The sequence below is a fragment of the Polypterus senegalus genome, chromosome 12 (assembly GCF_016835505.1).
Source record: "Polypterus senegalus isolate Bchr_013 chromosome 12, ASM1683550v1, whole genome shotgun sequence".
NCBI lineage: Eukaryota > Metazoa > Chordata > Cladistia > Polypteriformes > Polypteridae > Polypterus > Polypterus senegalus.
Window position 1 is genome coordinate 57733246 of NC_053165.1, and position 23585 is coordinate 57756830.

Sequence of the window (23585 nt, forward strand, 5' to 3'; positions counted from 1 at the left end):
CAGCCACTAGTGTTCTTCTTTTCTGAAGGTGGGACCTAAAGCAGGGTTAGCAGCTCCTATTCCCCCATGTTGCAGCTCCTGTCTCATGTACTTCAGTACCAAAGTATCAGCTTCTGTTTTGAATGAAGTCTTGTGACTGCACCTGCCTTCTCTATACAGTAATAAATTACCTATATTTTCCTTGGAAACCTGAACTCACCTTCCTGTCTCGTACAACTCTGAGACCCAAGCTTGACAATACCTGTATAAAAAACAGCTCTTCTTATCCTGAAAAAAATATTTTATTTGAAAATACATGTAGCTTTTTTTTTCAGTGTAAACTAATGCCGTTACTCACTTTTTTTGTTCATCACAAAGAAACTCGAACAGTACAGTATCTGCACACAACACAGATATCCACGCGGACGCTCGGTGGAGTACTAACTCAGAATTCGGCTATGCCTGTATGATGTCACACCTACAGTGCATCTAGAAAGTATTCACAGCACATCACTTTTTCCACATTTTGTTATGTTACAGCCTTATTCCAAAATGGATTAAATAAATTTTTTCCCTCAGAATTCTACACACAACACCCCATAATGACAACGTGAAAAAATTTACTTGAGGTTTTTGCAAATTTATTAAAAATAAAAAAACTGAGAAATCACATGTACATAAGTATGCTCAATACTTTGTCGATGCACCTTTGGCAGCAATTACAGCCTCAAGTCTTTTTGAATATGACGCCACAAGCTTGGCACACTCATCCTTGACCGGTTTCACCCATTCCTCTTTGCAGCAGCTCTCAAGCTCCATCAGGTTGGATAGGAAGCGTCGGTGCACAGCTATTTTAAGATCTCTCCAGAGATGTTCAATCAGATTCAAGTCTGAGCTCTGGCTGGGCCACTCAAGGACATTCACAGAGTTGTCCTGAAGCCATTTCTTTGATATCTTGGCTGTGTGATTAGGATCATTGTCCTGCTGAAAGATGAACCGTCGCCCCAGTCTGAGGTCAAGAGCACTCTGGAGCAGGTTTTCATCCAGGATGTCTCTGTACATTGCTGCAGTCATCTTTCCCATTATACAGACTAGTTTCCCAGTTCCTGCTGCTAAAAAACATCCCCACAGCATGATGCTGCCACCACCATGCTTCACTGTAGGGATGGTATTGGCCTGGTGATGAGCGGTGCCTAGTTTCCTCCAAACGTGATCCCTGGCATTCACACCAAAGTGTTCAATCTTTGTCTCATCAGACCAGAGAATTTTGTTTCTCGTGGTCTGAGAGTCCTTCAGGTGTCTTTTGCAAACTCCAGGCGGGCTGCCATGTGCCTTTTACTAAGGAGTGGCTTCTGTCTGACCACTCTACCATACAGGCCTGATTGGTGGATTTCTGCAGAGATTGTTGTCGTTCTGGAAGGTTCTCCTCTCACCACAGATTACCTCTGGAGCTCTAACAGAGTGACCATCGGGTTCTTGGTCACCTCCATGACTAAGGCCCTTCTCCCCCGATCACTCAGTTTAGATGGCCGGCCAGCTCTAGGAAGAGTCCTGGTGGTTTCGAACTTCTTCCACTTACGGATAATGGAGGCCACTGTGCTCATTGGGACATTCAAAGCAACAGAAATTTTTCTGAAACCTTCCCCAGATTTGTGCCTCAAGACAATCCTGTCTCGGAGGTCTACAGACAATTCCTTTGAATTCATGCTTGGTTTGTGCTCTGACATGAACTGGTGTGTGCCTTTCTAAATCATGTCCAATCAACTGAATTTACCACAGGTGGACTCCAATTAAGCTGCAGAAACATCTCAAGGATGATCAGGGGAAACAGGATGCACTTAATTTTGAGCTTCATGGCAAAGGCTTTGAATACTTATGTACATGTGCTTTCTCAAAGTTTTTATTTTTAATAAATTTGCAAAAATCTCAAGAAAACTTTTTTTCATGTTGTCATTATGGGGTGTTGTGTGTAGAATTCTGAGGAAAAAAATGAATTTAATCCATTTTGGAATAAGGCTGTAATGTAACAAAATGTGGAAAAAGCGATGCACTGTGAATACTTTCCGGATATACTGTATACACTCTTGCAGAGACTGCCTGGGAAATTTTGCTACAGACTTTCTTTTGGTCTAGCAAGAAAGTGACAGCCTATTGCAGGGTTCCCGAGCATTAAGTATTTTTTGCATTGCATTGTTATCTTTGATGGCCATTTTTGGTTCAAAAAATGTTTGTTATACTGAAATTTACATTTCATTAAAATGAAATCCAGTAAACATGATGTTGTATGAACGTTTGTCCAGGCCAACACAAGGTAATCATTATTCTGAAAATTTGTTTTTGCGGTATTTGCTATAATGGGATTTGATATTTGTAAGGCACTATTATTGTGTACATTTATTATTAATTTTTCACCTTGGGTGTAGATGTGAGGACATCAGAATCTTAGTATCTAATTATGGTGGGAAAGTATTCTAGAGGTAATGTGCCAAAAAGATTGATAAAGCAGCCCTTATAAATACATTTTTTTTCTGAAAAGCAAATCCAAGTTCTGTTGATATAAGCAAACTTTGAAAATATACAATTTTTTCTTTTTTTTGCCATAAGAATGTAATCAGTAACGTGAGAAAGATAAACTACAATCCAAGATAATTCAAATACTTCATACATACACTGGGGAGCATAAGTAACAAAACATGTCTGTGTACATTGTAGGAGTAAAAAAATAGTGTTAAAGCTACGGAAATGTCATTTAGGACATAAAATAAATAACTAGCTGGGATTAGCCATTTAAAATGCAAGAGAGTGTAGATGAATTTTGAAGTGCAATTTAAACACAGAGCTTTAGAGAGCAGGAGAAATACAGGTAAGTGAGAGGTACAAAAGTTGGTTTAAAGGGACTTTGGAGTGGTCAAAGGTCAGCATCAAAAGAGTCTCATTTGGTTGATAACTGGCACAAAATGATGACTGATAGTCAGAGGTATTGGAATTCACAGATGCATAAAACAAGTTCATAGGAATGGCTTTGAAGGTGAGTATACAGTATATGTAACAAGGACATTGGAGGTGCTGAACCAAATTTAAAATCCTGAGAACAGTATTTTGAGTGAGTTAATATTTAAAAAGAGAATATCAGAATAGTGACTGAGAGATGAGGAAGGTCTCATCTAAATGCAAGATGCAGTATTTGGAGTCTCTCAGTCTTCCTGGAAATGATGTTCCACCTGAAATGTGAAATGTATTATTCAAATTGATGACCATTATGATTTCAAGCTTGGTGACAGAAGGAAATTGGACATAGCAGGGAAGAGTTGCCCCTTTTGAGGGACTTCAGTCTTAGTGATACTTGGCTGTGTAAATTTAGCATGAAGTTATCAAATAAGATGGTTGGTTATCTCTTGCCCCATAAATAAAAAAAAACCAGTAAAAGATAATTACCGTATAGTTTCAGTAGGTAATGAGTCAATCAAAAAGATGCAGGAGGGACCAAGAATGAAACAGTGCTGTATGTCTTGCTCACTTTGGTCTGCATGCATCATCTTAAGCAAATGAAATTGCTGCCAGCCTTGCCCGCAAAGCAATGAATGTTCAATTTACATCTAGAGAGTGGAGTGGATTAAAAATGTGCCTTCAGAGAGTAACTGAAACTCACCGTGTGACACTATTAAATGAGAAATGTGCTGAAGCTCAATTTTGCAAAATGCCATAGTTACTGTTCACTACACAATAGAATATATAATTAATTAGTCACCCTATGCTTGAATAACAAAGGAGGACTGGAACAAAGGTACTTCTAAAGTTTAAAAATGATCATACATGCCTAGCTTAATGAGTATAATGTAGTAACAAATATAACTAAAAAAAAATCACCACACTACAGTATTTGTATAGATAGGATTTAATCACTGATTGTTTCCCATTTTCCTTTATACATTTTGCCCATTTTTTTACTTGGTCAGTAAGTATAAAGTCAGCCTAGTAACTAAATATGTCCAGATTCAGTGTTAAGTGACTTAAGAGCTGGCATACCTTACCTTCAAGGACATCTGAGAGGTGACAAATTGGTGTTCTGGTTTTTGGAGTGATGTAATAAATAAACAAAATGTTACTTTCATGTTTCTAGGCAACACATCACCATTGCTGTGTCAAAGTGTCAAGAATTTCTTATTAGGATGCTTTCTGTATGGAGTTATCATATTCTTCTGAATAGAAATGAGTTTCCTCCAAGGGCTAGACTCATTATCACCTGGAAACTGGTCCAGTGTGACAGTGAGTGTTGGTGTGTTTTATGGTAGATTGGTATCTAATCCATGTGTTGATTCTGACCTGAAAAGTACACAACAACAACAACAACATTTATTTATATAGCACATTTTCATACAAACAGTAGCTCAAAGTGCTTTACATATTAAAGAATAGAAAAATGAAAGACACAATTATAAAATAAAATAAATCAACATTAATTAACATCGAATAAGAGTAAGGTTCAATGGCCAGGGGGGACAGAAAAAACAAAAAAACGGCTGGAGAAAAAATAAAATCTGTAGGGATTCCAGACCATGAGACCGGCCAGTCCCCTCTGAGCATTCTACCTAACATAAATGAAACAGTCCTCTTTGGATTTAGGATTCTCACGGAAGGGCTTGATGATGATGATGGTCACGTAGACTTCTGCCTTTTAATCCGTCCATACACTCATAACACTATGAAAGATGAGTGGATTCTGAATATTAATGGAAGGATTTCTTTTTTGGGTTACCTTCAACTTCAGTTTTAATTGTTTCACACTGATAATATTTTTGCTCTTTATAAATTTTCGAGTATCAGTAGTTTTAATCTGTCTTTCTGTAAGGAATCTTCGCTACTGTACATAAGTCTGCTGCAGCCTAGATCTAAAAGCCAACATGCCTTGTCCAATTAATTTGTTGTAAGGGACAGTTAAACTGGAATCCTAGCTTTTGGGTTAATTAGGATGAAATGATTTATTACCTGGATGTACTTTAGGAAAACTGTTTCAATGCTCTGTTTAATGCAGATTAGGTACAACAATCTGTTCTTTTCTTGACAAGCATGGCTAAAGAAACTGGAGTAGTGCCAATACTTCTTTTTGCTGCCGTTCCCACTACCTCTTCTTTCCATTTTCTTTGCCTAAGTCCCAGCCATCTGTCACTTTTCTTTTTTCCTCAGTATCTGCCCACTCTTTATATCTCTTAATCTAACCCCTCCTACATTCACTATCTTCTTTAATGTCTTTCCCAATTACCTCCCCATACTGTTGCCTACATCTAACCCTAACCATCTGTCCTATTTCTGTCTATCTTTTCATTTGTCTCTGCTCTTTTTTCCTATTAGTTGCTGACACCGCTTTTGCCTACTTCTTAAGTCGTCCTCATTTTTCTGTTTGGTTTCCCATTCTCACTGAATTCCAGTTCTGTATGTTTCGAACTCAATTCCTCCTACATTATCAGTTTTCTGTCTCTCCATGCTCTAGCTTTAACCACATTTTAATTTATCTGTTTTTATTTCCTGTATCTCATCTCGTCTGTCACGGTAACACTAGGATAGCTGAACAGAGAGGCTCGCAGTCCATGTGTTTTAATTTGAAAGCCTATACAATGAACAGTCATCTGATTCAAAATCAATGTTTTTGTTGCAGGGCTACACCAAATCCATTGATATATGGTCAGTGGGTTGTGTTTTGGCTGAAATGCTATCAAACCGACCCATCTTTCCTGGAAAACACTACCTGGATCAGTTAAACCATATTCTTGGTAAGTGCCTCTTTAGTAAAAAGTCAGCTGAATGCATTACAATAAAGGATGATGAAATAATGATTAAGTATGAGGGTGTGAGCTGGGATGCTGCTGAGTTTATAATGTGTATATGCAATCTAAAGTGTTTTGCAATGAAAACCTCTATAATGCTATCCTTAGATATAATCCATCAATATTTGCTACTGATATATACTATTTTCTTCTAATGAACCGTTTAGGTATCCTGGGGTCCCCTTCACAAGAAGATCTAAACTGCATCATCAATATTAAGGCCAGAAATTATCTGCTTTCCCTCCCAACGAAGAACAAGGTGCCTTGGAGCAGGCTTTTCCCGAATGCTGATCCTAAAGGTTAGGGTTTGAGCTATACTCCTGCAGATTGTTTTGTAAAGAGTGATTAAAACCACACATAATCCTGTCCTGAAATGGTTTCATTTCTAAAATTTAAATGTCACTGTACTCAGAAGAAATGTTAAAACTCAGAAATATTGCACACCGTCCATTCATTTTTCACTTGTTTAACACCATTAGCTGAAGAGGTCTCCCATGGTGAAATGAGGGTGAATGTCAAAATCCCTGGGACTTTGGGATGTCCCAGTAGTGAATGTCAGAGACGAGTGCAGATACAAAAGGGGATAAATATCCCATCAATCGCTTGGATGATCCACCATGACCCACTCACGCACTTAATGATGTCAACACATAACCCAGTGACTGACAAATACAGCTCTCGTTTGTTTTTCAGTGTTTACACTTTTGCTCTTATTCTTAACAAATGTGTTGATATTTTTATGGTTTTCTCTTGCTTTATATACAATTAACAAGTTGTGCAAAAAGTCACCATATAAAACAATGCAATCTACCATATTGAATACAACATTCACTACTGAAATGCATGCCCATATAGGTGTTACCTAATGGAGCATATAAAGTGATTGTGAGTCTTAAATTTTTTATTTTTCAAAAAATGTTACAAAACGCATCATTCTCAGGACTTGGGGATCCGGAACTTATTTCAGCAGTGTTGGGCACAAGGCAGGAGCCAACACTGGATTGGGTTCTAGTCCATCATAGGTACACACACCTGCACACAGATTTATTCTTATAGGGGGCCAATGTAGAATCTTGAAACTAATCTAACAGACATATCTTTGAGATATGGTTAGAATACACAAAAACCCATGTAGACACAGGGAGAACATGCAAACTCCCTCCAGACAAGAATCAGGCTTTGAATTCCAGCTCTGTATAGTGGATCTAGGAATTGGTAGTTGTAGTCCCCGTACCAAAACTCCACCCTTAAAACTACTGTTTCAAGGTTTACATAAAGAGCCACTCACAAATTTAAAGTACCATTCAAAGAAGGAGTAATGACATCTGTTATTTTAATATTGAGTGGTGTTCTTCTGAGATTGTCATGGCTGTGGCAATTGCAAACTGTGTCCTAGTTTAAAACTAAATAGTATTGCATCTACGTAGTGCTCCACTATTGTCACATTTGGTTAAAGGAATGCAAATTCTTGAACAATGTCAAAAATTTTATGCATTTAGATATGTTTTGATATTACTGTTCCTGCACCATGCAGAGGCAGAAGTTATTATTTAGAAAGAAAAATAGTTATACATCCTTCAACAGTGGATGTTACACAAACAATTTGCAATATGCACTGGAAAAACTACCTATCATCCCACTTGTAGCCCATGTAGGTAGCACTATGATGTCAAAAATATTTCTGGTGGTCTGTGGTTTGATGCAGCAGTATCATCATCCAGAGGTGTGGTCATGTTGTGCTTGGCGTGATTAGAATATTTCATTATGGCAACAGCTTTATTTTATTTTATTTATAATTATCAGTATTCTAATTATTGCTATTACATAAGAGAAATAATGATTTCCTGCACAGTTGTTAGGGTCATAGATGTAAATTGTATGTTCAACAGTACAGTGAAAATAACTACACTTCTAAAAGTTTTTATTTTTTTATTTCTTTCATTTGTTTTCAATTTCCAGCTTTGGATTTATTGGACAAAATGCTCACCTTTAATCCCCACAAGAGAATAGATGTAGAGGAGGCCTTGGCACATCCCTATCTTGAGCAATATTACGACCCATCAGATGAGGTACATGAGTGTGCATTAAAGTAAGATGCTAATGCTCTTGATTCTGTATGTGCTCATTCCATCCTAAATGACTATGGGTGGTTTGAACAAGTTTGAAAAGCTTTTCACATTGGGCTCTAGCCGTTATCTAGCAGAGGCTTTTCCAAAAGTGTTCAACTTTATTATGATGATCTGTGGTCATTAGCAAGTTATCAAGTAAACTGAAACTGGCTTACTTGCCAGAAGACATCTTCAGAGGTCCTGGAAGCTAAATGAATTGGCTGTATAATTAGTAGCAGGCAAGAACCAGTGCCAGCCATTGGATGTGAAATAGCGCAGGCTTTCCTTAAAAGCTGATGGAAGTTTCACAGTGAATCCTTGTATGATGGCAAAGTAAACCCTGGACATTGGGTGTTGGCAAATGTTTATGATGACCTTTTTAAGCTGTTTTTAGGAAAAACATTACCTTTAAGACATAATTGGCTAAATATGCATTTTGTTCTACTTTTCCACCACAGCCTGTTGCTGAGGCTCCTTTCAAGTTTGACATGGAGCTGGATGACCTACCCAAGGATAAACTGAAGGAGCTCATTTTTGAAGTAACTGCACAGTTTCAGCCAGGCTTTCGATCCTAACTCTATAACAGGTATTGCATCTGTCTGTGTAAACAAGAGTATGGTGGTTTAGCTTAGGTAGCTCAGCTATTTTTCTGTGATTCATCTAAGTTTGGGGGCAGGGATTGTCTGGCCCAGTACATGAAGAATTCTTTTTGTAATATGTTTTTCTTTCCACATTTTCTCCTTTCTCTTTTTTGCTGTTCAGCCCATGTGGCACTGCAGGCCTCGACTCGCTCGGATGCTGTTAATCGTCACGCCAGCTTCTCCTCAGTGATGTCTTGTGGTTCGTCTTGGCTTGCCTTTCCCAAACTCCCTGGCAACACAGTCCACTGTTATGGAGAAGGGTTTTTTCTTTCCCTTCCCCCACCGTCATTTCAAGTCATGCCTACACTGACTTTTTGCTGACGAACAAGTCCCATCTGCAACCATCATTGCATGACCAGAGTGATTATCTCTAACCAGTCCAAGATTTCACCTCAAGGCAGAATGCACAACCTCTAATTCACCCAGTTCTTATAAATAAATGCAGAGAAGTTATGGGTAAGCAGCTTGGCTGAAATTCAGGCAGGGGAAGAATAATTGTGTTGGTAGGAATTTGCAATTGGTTACTTCACATGATAGCAAACTGGGAACTGGCTTCCGCAAGCCATACTGTGCATCTCTGGCCTATTTTGTACCATCTCCTATTATCCAGCCTCTAACTTTGGTGCAGTTGGAAAAAAAAAAATATATGAGTCAATATATGAAAAAGAACTTCATTATCATCAAAACACTGTAACTGGCGCTTTGTGTCTGTTTTCTATAACAGGATGGTGGTGAGCAGCTGGTTTTTGCAACACATCAGGCAAGCTTTTACCAGTTTTTTTTTTCTACCTAAAGAAGATATGTTCCCCTGCTGTTTTTCTATAGGAGAATCAAACATTCCCTCAGTGTGCCTCACTAGCTGCAGATCGGTGCCATTGCTGCAAATCTTTTCACCTTTGCCTTTTAAAAACAAAAGCTGTGGCACATTGATGAATTCCTGAAAGTAGTTGGGGATAACTGGAATTGGGGGCATGGTGGTCCCCTTTGCTGTCTGTTTTGTTCTGCCGTTTGTGAGGAGAAAAATATCTCTTATGCTCTCTGGTCATTGCAAAGATGCATTCAAATTGTATTATTATTTGTGGAAGAGAGTTGATATCTAAAAGCCCTACTGAAACACTGCACTCACCTCTCTTGATATTAAGCATAACTGTTAATGTGCTTAAATATATATATGCAAATAAATCTAAATCATGATGTTTTGACACACACACCCACAGTAAAAAAAAAAAAAAAAAAACTATGAGGAAAATGTCAGCAAATCATGGAGTCTCCTGGCTTTTCTATTATAATACCTATGTAATAAGAAAGCCTTAAGCTTAATGTATCAGTCTTGTAATGTGACTCTTGCAGGATTCAGCAAGAACCAAAACAAAAAAGTAGTACATTAGTATTATTTATAAAACCCTAACATAAGAGAGGCAAGTGTTCGGTGGCCTTGCACAAATGCATCCTGACAAGACTTGCACCTCGGCAGTCTAATTTGTGAAGGCTCACTTAGCTTATCTCCGACATTGTAGTATTCTGCATTATACAACTATTTATTCTATTATTGTTTTCATCATCCTCTGCCCCCGCAGTTATCTAAATTGAAAGAAAATGACGAAACTAGTAAAATCAAAAAAAAAAAACCTAATCAAATAGAAAACAAAAAAAAAAATTAGGGATCTGAGCTTTTGGCTTTCCCAAGTATTTGTGGATTCTGGTTGTACTATGTGGAGTTTGATTTGCTGTTCTTTAAAATCTTTCAAGTGCAGTGCCTCCTTCTTATCTCCCTTTGTGGTGAATTTTCTTGCCTTGTAACTAAAGAACTGTGCCCTCGCATGACTGTTAACACAAAGACAAAAAATATATATTTATATATATAAATATAATATGAAAAAAGCTTTCTATACAAAGATTGTACAAGTGCCACACTCTCACACAGCTAGCCACCCAGTTGTAGACACTTGAAACACTTTTTATTGATGCCGTGTCCAGTAGTGTGTTTTTTTCCTTTCTTTTTTCTTGTTTTTTTTTTGTTTTTGTTTTTTTTTTAAGATTTCTATTTTTGTGATTTTCATTGCTCTTTCTAAAAATTTCTTGTTTAAAATTAAATTGTAAAGTACCTGTAATGGATTAAAAAAAGGTGTAAAACCACATTGAAACGACTCCCTGTGTTGAAGTTGTCGTGTTTTAGATTTCTTTTTCTTCTGTATCTTTTTTTTTAATTTGCATAGGATATTTCTTGATGGATCAGTATTGCCCAACACTGTGCCCAGCAAAACATATAAATGGAGTACATTTCATAAACAATTGTCTGGAAAAGACAGTTGCTGTATGCTACATAAGAAACACTTTGAACAAATCAAAGCAAATTGAGAACATGAAAGCCAGGCTTTGTCCCTGGAGTTTGCAGAATGAAAATACTCTAGTTTATCATACAAACATCTCTATAATTATAATAAAAATACTGTACTGGGTATATTAATGTTTGTGTGCATCTGGTGCTGCAGAATATTTTCAGGATTGATTATTCTTTTAGTAGTTGCTTTTCCATCTTTCCACAGATCTTGCTACTAGTTTTATTTCATGTTACACGGAGGAGAAAATCTAATGACATGTTTTTAAAGCGTAAACAGTTGCATATTAATTCACAAATACAGTCAACTCAAGTAATTATCTTTTTAAGTACTATAATGTAATATCTGAATATAAAAGATTCCACAAAAGTATTAATTTGATGGTATGATTAGTCATTTGTTCATTTGTGAAGATTCAGTAGACTTGGAGAGTCAAACCTGCATTTGGGGGTGGCACATTCCCTGCTGTGTCCTCCTTTTCATTAAGCCATGTTTTATAATGGAGGGTATTCAAACAGTTACTTTTTTAATGCATTGTAAAAATATTAAAGTCCACTTTTTTTCTTTAGCATGTGAAATATACAAGTAGTAGCACTAGATATACAAGTAGTATTTCAAAACTTTTAAATCCTTATTAGTCAGCAGACAGTTAAAAGTTAAAAGCTTACATATGCTACTTGCATAAATGTCCACTGTGTGAAGTTGAGGTCCTGGCACTATTATATACTAGGGGCATCTGCAATCCTTATCCTTCAGGTCCTCTTAATTGTCTTAGATTTTCCTACAACTCTTTGTTTAATTAAAGTATGGTATAAATTTAGAAATGAGATGTTATCATTTAGTCCATACCCTTTGTTCTTTTTACTTTATAATAATGTGTCCCACTGTCTCATTTTGGGATTTCTTACAACATCTCAATTTCATATGTGACTCAACCTTTTTACTGGCTCAAAGCACTTCTTCTTGACTTGCACTGTTATCATTTAATTTGGCTATCAATATTATTTTAACATCTACACTTAAAACATAGAAAACCTAGAATAAATCTTTGGGGATACTGCATACCTCTAGTCTGTTTAGAGCATTGAAAAGTGTGCAACATTCTAGAGAAAAAAAGCCTTACTAGTGCATTTCAGAGTTTGACCCAAATCTCCGTTGTTACGTGTTTTACTATACTCTCAAAAATGTATTATCTTATTTTATTCTCCTTCAGCACATTCTATGGAGGATAATGTGTTGTCAATATAAAGTCCTTTTCTGAGTTTCCTACATCATGAAAATATTTGTCCAACAATGATATCCATCCATCCATTATCCAACCCACTATATCCCAACTACAGGGTCACGGGGGTCTGTTGGAGCCAATCCCAGCCAACACAGGGTGCAAGGCAGGAAACAAACCCCGGGCAGGACGCCAGCCCACCGCAGTCATCAATGATATGATATATATAAATCACTCATGACAAAGCATGTTTTTTGTAGCGTAAAAATGTTAATGAATCGTACTTTAACTTACAAGGTTCTTTTTATATTGGTAGACAAGTTAATACTAGAAGTGCTTAAATTATTAGTTATTATTTATATGGACACCCTGCAGTGCTTACCTGTTAAACACTCACTCATCGCTTATGTCTCAAACACAACAGTGACCAAGGGCAGGTCACTGTCCCTTCTGGGTTATACAGATCAAACAGAAAGCAACTTAAGAATACCTGTGCAGAAGCCAAAAGGCCTGTTGCTTCTCCTGGGCTCTTTCCCTGAAAGGGCAACACTTCAGAATAATTTGGCAAAGGAGGACAGCTGCTTTATGAGCTGCACTCTTGCTAGGACTTATCAGATAAAGTACCTCTGAAAAGTCTGCATGAATCAAACAGAGCAATATGGGCAAGACTGGCGACCTCAGTTTCAGAACTTTAGCAGGGGCCAGAAGCTGGCCACCTCATTCATAATCCAGAAAAGGTGGCATAATTCTAACAGAGTAACCATGGCTTGCACCTGAACAAACTTGCAAAAGACATACTCCACCAAGGCCATACTGCTACCTTTCAAAGAGCGAAACAAATGAGAAATGATTCTAACAAGCACACAGGGGCAGATGGTATCAATAAACAAGGCATGATTTTTTTAAATTTAATCTTTACTTGTGTTTGTTTGCAGAGAAACCAGGCATTAAATACTAGCAGTCAAAAGTAGAAGAAATGATACCACATGAACAATTCAAATCAGCGTCTGTGAAAGCAAGCTTGGCTTTAGTATAACCAGGTGGGAGATGTCTGTAATTTAAATAATTCATTATTTTTAATCCAGTTAAGGCATTCTTTAAAAGTATGCACCACCATGACACTGTCCTCTTCTTCGCTGGGGTGCCACTTGTAGGTGGCACTGCACTTCTGTAGCATGACTTCAGAACTGTCTACACCCTCTCTATCATATTAATGCTACACTGTCATCCCTCCATTATTTAGTCACGTCTGCCTCTCTCAAATGCCTCTGTGTCTGCATTTTTCAATTGCTGTAGAGTGTCTAATCATCTCTCAATAGCTGTATTTTCTTTTATATAGTGGCTTGATGGCTATTTTAGTTAAGTTATGTCAGTCAATACTGGATCTGAAAATTTACATTTGGAGATCTTGCTCTTCTGTTAGCCTGAAGTTATTTAAGCTAACTATAAGGTTAATTAACAAAGTCCACCAAGCCCCCATTTCACATCTTACAAGCATATATATACATGGGTTAGTTTACCTGATATTAAACATACTTCTTTTAAACTTTTGGTTTACATTTCCATATTTCCCCAAGAAATTTGGCGCCTTTAAATAACTTGTCTTTATTCAGCTTCTCCCTTTACACTTTCTATCTCTAACAGCAAGATGTCTTTGCCTCCCTGTCAGCTTTTCTCCAAACCTTTTTCTAAACACCTCTTTAAATACACACAATTAAAAATAATGCTAGTTATTCCTTATGAGCTGTATAGTGTATCTATAATCTTGGTCACACTCTTTAGTGACTTAGAAGGTAGATCTTATCTAAAAAAAAAAAAACACACACATTAAATATAATATAATAAACAAAAAAAAACCCTAACTCTAATTCCCACTACACACACATATACAGTATGTGCACAAGGTGTGACAATTTAATTTCTAGAATTGATACTGTTTCTTCGGACAGATTTTCTTAACCTTTTCAGCACTTCTAAATAACACTGTTGGTTGTCTATTTGTCCATGTTCAATGAATTTGAGATGGACTATCCCCTTATGATAAGAAAAATAAAAATAAACCTTGATTTTTATCCACATGGGTGACACTATGTGGCCATTCCAGGAATTAAATTGTCACATCTCTTATGTATACTGTATTTTTTTTCCTTGAGGCAATCATTAAAACCCTAGGCAGAATTGTAGAAAGGATATTTAAATATGACATCTAGGGGATATGGTAAGTTGCAAGCAGTGTTTGATTTCTTGATATTTGATCTGTGAAATTAAATCTAAGAAAATTTATCTTCTTAGATTAGAAGTCTCAGTTAGAGTTTTGTGTTTTTGTTCAGTTTTGGTCTCCATATTTCAAAAAAGACATAGCAGCACTAGAAAAAGTCTAGAGGAGAGTGACTAGGCTGATTGTGGGTCTACGAGGTATGAGCTAGGAGGAGAGTTGGAAGGAAATTATCCTTTTCAAATTAAGCAAGAGACGATTAAGTTCTTAAAATTCTGGAAAGAATTAGTATAGTGGATCCCAGTTATTACTTTAAGTTCTTTTATTAAGAACATGGGGACACAGATGGAACATATTAGGATACATTTCAAATAAATATTACAAAGTTTTTCTTTACACAGAGAATCATAGACACATGGAATAAATTGCTTAGTAGTGTGGTAGACGATCTTACTTCAGGGGCCCTCAAAACTTGCCTCAGTGTTATTTTAGAAAAAATGGCTTTGTTGGGTTGAATGGCCTGTTCTCCTCAAAATTCTAATATTCTAGAATGCTGACATTAAAGGTGGCAGTCAAGACTCAAAATGTTGATAAACAAGGAATAAACCTAAATTATCGGAATTCAACCAGTATGATATTCCAAGTAGGTCACAAAAATAACGCTACAGGCCTCTAGAATCTGACATGCTTTTCTTAGCTTAGTGTCTTCAACTTTAATTCATAATGAAGTTTATTTTGCACCTATCTATATTAGATATTCGAGTCAGCATGATGGAGCAATGGCTAGAAGCAATACTTTAAAAATACATTAATATACTTGGTACATTTTATGTTATTCACAATAAGACTTGAGGCTTTAATCTGAGTGATGAAATCATAAAGAGGTTTTGACGGTTTTTCTTTTGTAAATTGCTTTATAGTAACTGTGTAAACAGAGCTCTCTCCACCACAGCAGGACCTACCAGACTAATTGAAACGGCAACCTGTCTTGTTACTAAGGTTACCAAACACATTTCACAAATGCTTCAGAGTAACACTGGAGGTCTTTAGAAGTGTGTGGTGGGGGAGCTACAAAGTGCCTTCGTAGCTATCAAAATGTATTACAGGAATCAGTCTGCACTTTGTAGTAAGTTATGTGTGTGGCTAATGCAAGTTTAGATTTTAAATTGCGGTCAGTATTTATTTTAATGGAATGAGCACTAAGAGTAATTGCTTTATGATGTAAATGTAATTGGTGAGTGATCACAGAGATTGTCTTTGTAGTAAAAAGTAGTAAGTGTAATAACTTGCATCTGTGTTGTACTCCCATTATCCTAAGTTAATTCTATCTCTCATTGTTGCAAAATGTTTTTCCTTCATTAGCATCTAGAAGGCCCATCTACAAGTCTGAGCAAACCATGAAATGTGGCTTGAATTAATATTAACGCTGGATAACTGAAGGAGGGTGGAGAAGCCAGGATGTTCAGCTCCATCTTGTCTACTAGTAAATATTTTCATTTAGATATTGATTATTGTATAATATTATGTGACACTTTGTCCTAACTTCTTGAAACTGCATTGCAGTTCCCCGTTTTGCTGAAAACTCTTATTGCCTAATGATTTTATTTTATTCTGTAACAAGTACACATACCTATATAGTGTAAGGCCCATCACCAAGAAATAGTTGCAGTCAGACCATTTCTTCTCTGTCACTTATATTATTTTTAGTTGCTTCCCAGTTTAATGTAACAGAAAGTACATAAAAATTGACTAATGCATGGCCATCCACTGAAAAAACACATAAAGGGGCTGTGGAATGGCAAACATTTTCTTGATCCAATGCTCTAGCATAACATTCTCAAATCCATTTAATCCAAGTTAATGTCATGGCAACGTCGGAGCAAGGTAGGCATTACATTGTAGCAATTACTCTTAAATAAAATTACAAGGTAAGATGGCACTTGTGTTCACAGGTAGGTAGAGGTCCAGATTACATTGTGAATTGTGTGACGAGGATTGTGTAGTAATCATTTGGGAAAAGAAGTGGGGAGCAGCATTAGATAGTGTAGTGTGTGCAAGTGGTCTGAAGACAAAGGATGGAACACGTGCTAGCAGACTATTAACTTGAAGAAGGAGCCATATAAATGCAACATCAACTACTTAACTGCAGCTGTCTACAAGGGATGAGCAAAACTGTCATGGCCTGACCTAGCAGGCTTCGTTGCTAGGCAATGGCTAGTTGTCATGTGGCGTACAGTAATGATTAGTTGGAAATGATTGCTTACTCTTTTGAGTTCTAAATTTTCATCTCAAACATTAAATACTGAAAATTAGTCCCTACTTTAGTCTATAAACAATGATTCCTCATGTAATATTTTTAAATATTTCAACTTTGTGTGTTAGTATATTCACTTTAGTCAAGGGAAATATGATTCAGGAGATGATTTTTGCACCAAGATCCTGAATTGATGTACGAGTGATTCCTGTAGGAAGAACAGAGTATATTATAATGCTGAGGTGAAACATATCTGGAAAAGTGTGAAGCAGATTGGAATGTCACTGTCTACACACCATAGACCATCTTTAACTTAGTAATGAATTTAGGGGAAGAGAATTTACTGCTATTATAGATTAAGATATGAGAAATTATATGCACTGTTTATGTTTTTTGTGTGGAGCAAATTGTGTAATGTAAATGCATATTTTATTACTATTTATTGTAAACAGAGGTAGCAGGTGGTGCAGAGATTTGAACTTCTGTTTCACTGCCCTGGTGCCCTATGTTTGAATCATGACCCAGAAACTGTGACTATGGAGTTTACTTGTTCTCCCTTGTCTCCGTTGTTTCTACTTTACCCAGCTACATATCCCATAGATCAGGGATTCTCAAGTTCAGTCCTAGAGTCGCTTGTGGCTGCAGATTTTTGCCACAATCAGTTTCACATTTAATTGGATTCCTACCAGAATTAAGCAATATGTTTTTACACATTTTGTTTTGTTTTTTTTTTCATTAGCTCAGAAATTACAAACTTCTTTTGCCAAATGTTTACTAAATTATACAAGGATTTACGGTGACATGCAAAGGTTTGGGTACCCTTGCAAAAAATGTTTGTTGCTCTAAATAATTAAGTGAGTAGAAGGTGAACTGATCAACAAAAGGCATAAAGTTAAAGATGACATGTTTCATTTCACCAATTTAAACAAGAGTGGTGTATTGTTTTTGTTTTGTACAATTGTACAGTAAAAAAATAAAAGGAGCATCATGCAAATGTTTGGGCATCCCAACATATCTGTGGTCTCAGATAAGTTTTCCCAAAGTCTCAGGCCTTAATTAGCTCATTAGGGTGATGGCTTGTTCAGTCATCATTAGGAAACCCCAGGTGATACAAATTGCAAAGCTGTATAAATTCTCTGACTCCTCAACCCTTGTCCAACAATCAGCAGCCATGGGCTTCTCTAAGCAGCTGCCTAGTACTCTAAAAATAAAATAATTTATACTCACAAAGCAGTAGAAGTCTACAAGAAGATAGCAAAGTGTTTTCAGGTAGCAAACAGCTATTACGAAATGGCAGTAACATGAACAGTGGAGGTGAAGTTGAGGTCCAGAAGATCAAGAAAAGTTTCTGAAAGAGCTACTTGTTGGATTACTAGAAGGTCAAATAAAAAGCACCGTTTGACTGGATCAGGAAGATTTAGCAGATTCTAGAGGGGTGTAGAACTGTTGTACTGTGCAGCAACACCTAAACAAATATGACCTGATTCATTTTGGAAACAAGGTCTGTGGATTGACAAAGAGGACTTTTTGGTCACAAAGTGTAAAGGTGCAGTATGTTTGGAGAAAAAACAAGTGCCAAATTCAAGGAAAAGAACACCTCTCCAACTATTAAGCAATAGGGGTAGGTCGAATATAATTGGGTTATATTGTAGCCAGTGGCACAGTGAACATGTCATTGGTAAAGGGAACAATGTAATTCAATAAATACCAGCAACGTCTGGAGGCAAACGTCACACCATTTGTAAAAAAAAACGATGGGGGGAAAAAAAAATGGGTCCTAGAATAAGATAATGATCCAAAACACACCTTAAAATCTACAATGAAATACTTCAAGAGGCGCAAGCTGACGGTTTTACCATGGCCCTAACAGTCCCCCGACCTAAACATCATTGAAACTCTTCTGAAAAATCTCAAAAGAACAGCGCATGTAAGATGGGCCAAGAATCCTGCAGAATTAGAAGCCTTTTGCAAGGACAAATGGGCAAAAATACACCAAGTAAGAACTGAAAAGACTTTTAGCTAGCTACAAAAAGCGTTTATAAGCTGTGATACTTGCCAAAAGGAGTTGTTACTAAGTACTGACCATGTTGGGTATCCAAACTTTTGCGTCAGGCCTTTTTAATTTTTTTGGTATTTTGTACCTGTTGTGACAGATAGGGGGTGCTCTTGCTCCCTTGAACCCCTGTCCATGACTCCAGACACCAGGTAAAAGTCCAAGATTTGACTTTATTTAAATGCCACAGTGCACAAAGCACCCTCTCCTCCATTCGTGTCCCGGTCTGCGACATTCATAGCACAGCCGCGGTCCCCTTGGTAGTCTCTCTCTGTGGGACTTGAAGCACCTGGGTACTTCTGGCGCTGGCCCCTTCTCCGCTGAGGAGAATTCCCCGGCCGCCCTTACATTCTTATGGCCCTTTTCTGACTTGTCAGGAGACTCCTGCTTTAACTTAGAGCTCTCCTGTTTTATTTGGGGCTTGTTCACAGCCTGGGTCTCTCTATTAAACAAAGAAAGCCCTTTTACTGTCTGCACCCCTTTATTTTTACAAATGACCGGTGGCGGCATCTTTAGGACCGCCTCGCTCCGGGAGCCAGCACTATCCAGCTGCCCCGGCTCGATTGATCCTTCCCCCGACCGGTCTGTCATCGTTCCGACCTCACCTGTAGGGCACGCCATGTACTGGCACCCGCTATTCATTAAAAGCGGGCCCGGATTACACTGTGTCCCTATTACTTGCTTTACGGTACCGGCTTGTCTCACCTGTACTGTCGCGTTCTTCATCGCGGGAGGCTCCCCACCAAATCACCGCACGTAGGCCCTCACCTTCTCCATCGGCTCTGTGGCTGCTGCTCCCAACTCCTCAATGATCTTCTCAATGGTTGTCAGGACCTGTAAGAAACTACTTACAGTCTCGATTAAGCGTTCGAGATCCCGCAAGTCAATACTATTATTTACTTCGGCCGGCAGAAGACTCACTTTCCTGTTCGTCTTACCTGCCGACCGGGAGCCAATGAGCACACCCGCTTCAGGCACGTGCTCTGTCAGGTCTCGCGGAGGCTTCTGGGATTTGGAGTTCTGAGGGTCGGGTTGCCTCCTTCAGCAAACTGCGGTCTGTCTTTATTATTATTTTTGTTACATCCCGATCAGCCATTTCCCGTCCCTCCTTACCTTCTTGCGGGGTGAGCGGTGCCTCGCTCGCCTACCCCTTCCCCTTCGGAATGTCCAAGTCCATTGTTTTGGAACTGTAGGCGCAAACTGTGGGACGTGGACTTCCTCCTTCCCAGCATGCACCGGGTTTGCTGCCGTGTCCCTCGTGGCTGCCGTCATGCGGAAGTTGTCTCCTAGGTGCTCTGGCTTCGACAGGAGCGTGCCATCGTCGCTGGGGCAGTTTACTTTTTCCCGCAGAGCCTCCAGGGGATCATCTCCGAGGTACATGCACGGGACAAAGTGAGTTACTACAAACGGATTGTCAATAACGTTCCCGGCACGTACCTCAGAGCGATCGTTGGTTCCTGGAGGTTTCTCCTGACTTGTAAGGCCGCTCCGTGACTCCTCCCGAGCATCGGCCATTGCACACAAGGTTCTCTCGCTGGCGTTGTCGCTCTGCTTGCCCTTCCTTTTCCCCATTTTGGACTTGGATTTTTCGGGTTCTGGCGATGCTGTGGTAATTCCTGATGCCGTTGTCTTTTCAGGGTTCGCTGTCCACAGAAATTTTAGATACAGGTCCTCCACAATAGACGCTGGAGTATCCTGCCGACTACGCCACTGTGACAGATAGGTGTTGCTCTCGCTTCCTTGAACCCCTGTCCACGACTCCAGACACCAGGGTAAAAGTCCAAGATTTGACTTTATTTAAATGCCATAGTGCACAAAGCATCCTCTCCTCCACTATACTCATTAACTAATCACAATAATCAATAACAAACAATCCTCCACTCCCAGACGCATTGCCACCCTTCCACCCAGCTCAGCTTGCCGTCTGGGAGCTCCCACAGTCCTTTTAAATACCCTGACCCGGAAGCGTTCCAATCCCCAGTCCATGTGACTCTCAGTCCCTTTCCGGGTTAGGTACAAGTCCTTCCTTCTCACCCCGGAAGCACGTCGTTCTTCCTCTTACTCACTTCCGGGCTATAGGGCACGAAGAAGTCTTCAGTCCTCCCTGCAGCTCCCTCTTGCAGCCCCTGTGGTATCCAGCAGGGTCTTGTATACAAACTACATGTCCCATGACTCCCTGCTGGTCTTCGGGGCACCTCCATACTGCAGGGAGGGCTCCATCTGACGGCCTGGGGTATTGGCTGGGATGACAAGCTGGCCATATATCACACGGTGAATGATGAAAATAAAAATGTAATCTTGCTTAAAGTATTAAATATGTCATCTTTAACTTTATGCCTTTTGGTGATCAGTTGAACTTCTACTCACTTATATATTAACAGTTTTTCATGCCACTGTATGTGTGTTAGATGGGTCCTTAGTTTTTAATATTGTTAACTGTTGTAATGGTCTGGTTCTTTAAGCCATAATTCATTAATACTCACACAAGTGAATAACTCTGAAACAACTTCACTGTTGTCTGTGTTGCCTACGATTAATTTTCACTATTCAGACAACTCCACAGAAAAAAGAACTGAAAAAAAATGACCAAATAGTTTTGATCATTTAAAGATTTGTAAAAATACAAATACTTTTTAATTTATTATAAATGTAAATCTCATAGTACTGTGCTTTTCTAATTGCAAATTAAGACAATTAAAATAGGCTGCTAATTAAACAATGAGATCAATTAGACATAAAAATGGCTTACTCATTATGAAACTGGTTGGGACAAAAAAATTGTTGCCAAAGGGCACCACCCCAATGCAATTTGGGTTACGCGATGACTATAAAGTGATCCTTTAATTTTTTTTTTTGGGCACTCACAAAAGTCTGCCTTCACTTTTCAGAGGTGCTTCTTGCCTTTCACCAAGTACCACTAGGATATTGTCCAGCATACTGGAATACGTAGGTTCAGGAAATTCATACAATTATTAGGCCAGCAAGGTAACCCTTTTATGGTAAAGGTATTATGGGACTGTAAAACCTAAGGCTGCCAAGCCAGCAATTACTTGCATTATGACATTGGAAATGGGTTATATATGACCTCTATTACCAGGTAATCTGTGAAATTAAGATGCTGTGTCAGTTCCCACCCTGGAACCAGAGAAATGGCCCCCCCTTGAGTCTAAATGAGTAAGAAGGGTACCTGGCAACTACACTAGAAAAACTCGGCACAGCACCTTTCTGCCAAAGTGAATAGCTGTATTCCAGGCCTGTGTGTCTTTCCAAGATGCATGTTATTTTAGCTAAAGATCACCTGTCATTTTCACTTTGAGGAGTACAGAGCTGTACGTAAGAATGCTAGAGAATTTAAAAAGCTGCCCATTCCAATGTCCATAAACTGAGACGAGGATTGTGTGTTACTGGCAATGAGGCATGCCCAAACACACACAGTGACCAGGTCAACTTTTTAAATACACTTACCTATTTTTTGTCTACACTGGCATACTTTGATTGCCCCATGTGTGGTGCTATAACTGGTTGTGTTTAAAAGATTTTTAGTTCTATTCTGCCCCAGAATGTGGCAGATCAATTATATGTTAGTTAAAAATTACCTGCTTACACAAATATTTGTAAAACATGAACAGATTAAAATTGTAAATAATAAAACACAATTTCTGAGAGACCTTTGTATCCTGCTGAAATGTACAATTAAACTAAACTTTCAATTCCAAGCCCATTTGCCAGTTGTGGTGATTAAATGCCCCTCCTGTTTTTTTTTTTTAAAAGAAAAAAACTGAAAGCTGCCAGTTTGACTTAATGGAGAACAATGAACCTGTACCTCACATAGGAAATGCTTGCAGTTATTTGAAAGCATTTTTAGCATAATAACAGGTTTCTATAAAAGGGAGGACTAATGCCGGAAGACGTGCCAACAGGGCCCATGCTGAGCTGACATTTAGGCCTGTCTCTTGTGGGGAGTGCAAGTGACACTTTATGGAGATTCAACAATGCCTGCAAGCAGCCTTTAAAAACTCAAATCCTATGGGAAATAAAAAATACCAACAACAATAAGTGAGCATTTGTATTAAAAAGGTCAGCATGTGATGCGTAAAAACCCACCACAGATAGACACGTGCACAGGGGATATCATGTACATCTTGTTGTGTTTTCTATTAATGTGAAGAGAGGGGATCTGCTTTATTACCCGCTCATCATGAGAGGCTTCTGGCTTAGACTATAAAGGGTGCAGTGGCTACCAGTGCCCAAAGGGTCCTTCGAGTATTGTAGTTGCTTATTTGTCCAGCTATGAAAAGTCCAGCCGCAACTAATTTTATATGTGGAAAAACGCTTCCAACTAGGCTAATATGTAGAAAGCAAGCAAGCCTAACTTGAAGGTATTGATCAAGTCCAATTCTGGCAAGAAGCTGCTTCAGCCGCTCTCTTGTTCTTTCGTCCTTTGAACTGCAGCACTTGTGTATCCATCCTTCACACCTCACGACTCTTTGCTAAAGGCCACAGTTGGCATGGCAACCCTGCAGCTCCACTCGTTGAGCTTTTCACAAGAATGAATGGGAAGGAAAATTGGAAGTTAAACCAATTTGTTTTGTGAAGAAGGCAGTGAAGAACCAGTTGCTGTGGCAGTGTTACCCTTAACAGTAGGGATGCCATCAATGTTTTCAACAGCTCAGTGGATTACCAGTGGGAGATGCTGGACCACAATCCTTACAGAATGGACAACAATTACAAGAAATTGGCCAGAGCAGGAAGGTGCATTCTAGCAGCTCCACAACATACATACCGAGATAGCATTCTGGTGAGAGTTTGTACTATCAAGAGTTTACCTGGTAATGAGATTATCAGACTCTGGGGTCTGGTCAAGTGTAGACTGTCTTGCTTGGATTGTGTTTATTGCTCCCTCTTCTGGCCAGAAAAAATGTGCCAAGGTAATGAAACCAACTAAAGTACAG

At 38.6% G+C, this 23585-nt stretch overlaps 1 protein-coding gene across 1 annotated transcript in view; it reads left to right on the forward strand.

Moving 5' to 3' along the window:
• The window catches only part of mapk1 (mitogen-activated protein kinase 1), a 61897-nt gene extending 51978 nt beyond the window's left edge, over positions 1–9919 (forward strand). Inside the window, exons 5-9 of the mRNA XM_039771559.1 lie at positions 5633–5747; positions 5969–6100; positions 7761–7870; positions 8368–8495; positions 8672–9919. Of these exons, the coding sequence (XP_039627493.1) occupies positions 5633–5747; positions 5969–6100; positions 7761–7870; positions 8368–8484 (474 nt within the window). The 3' untranslated portion in view covers positions 8485–8495; positions 8672–9919. The remainder of the gene's footprint in view (positions 1–5632; positions 5748–5968; positions 6101–7760; positions 7871–8367; positions 8496–8671) is intronic.
• The last annotated feature ends 13666 nt before the right edge of the window (positions 9920–23585 follow it).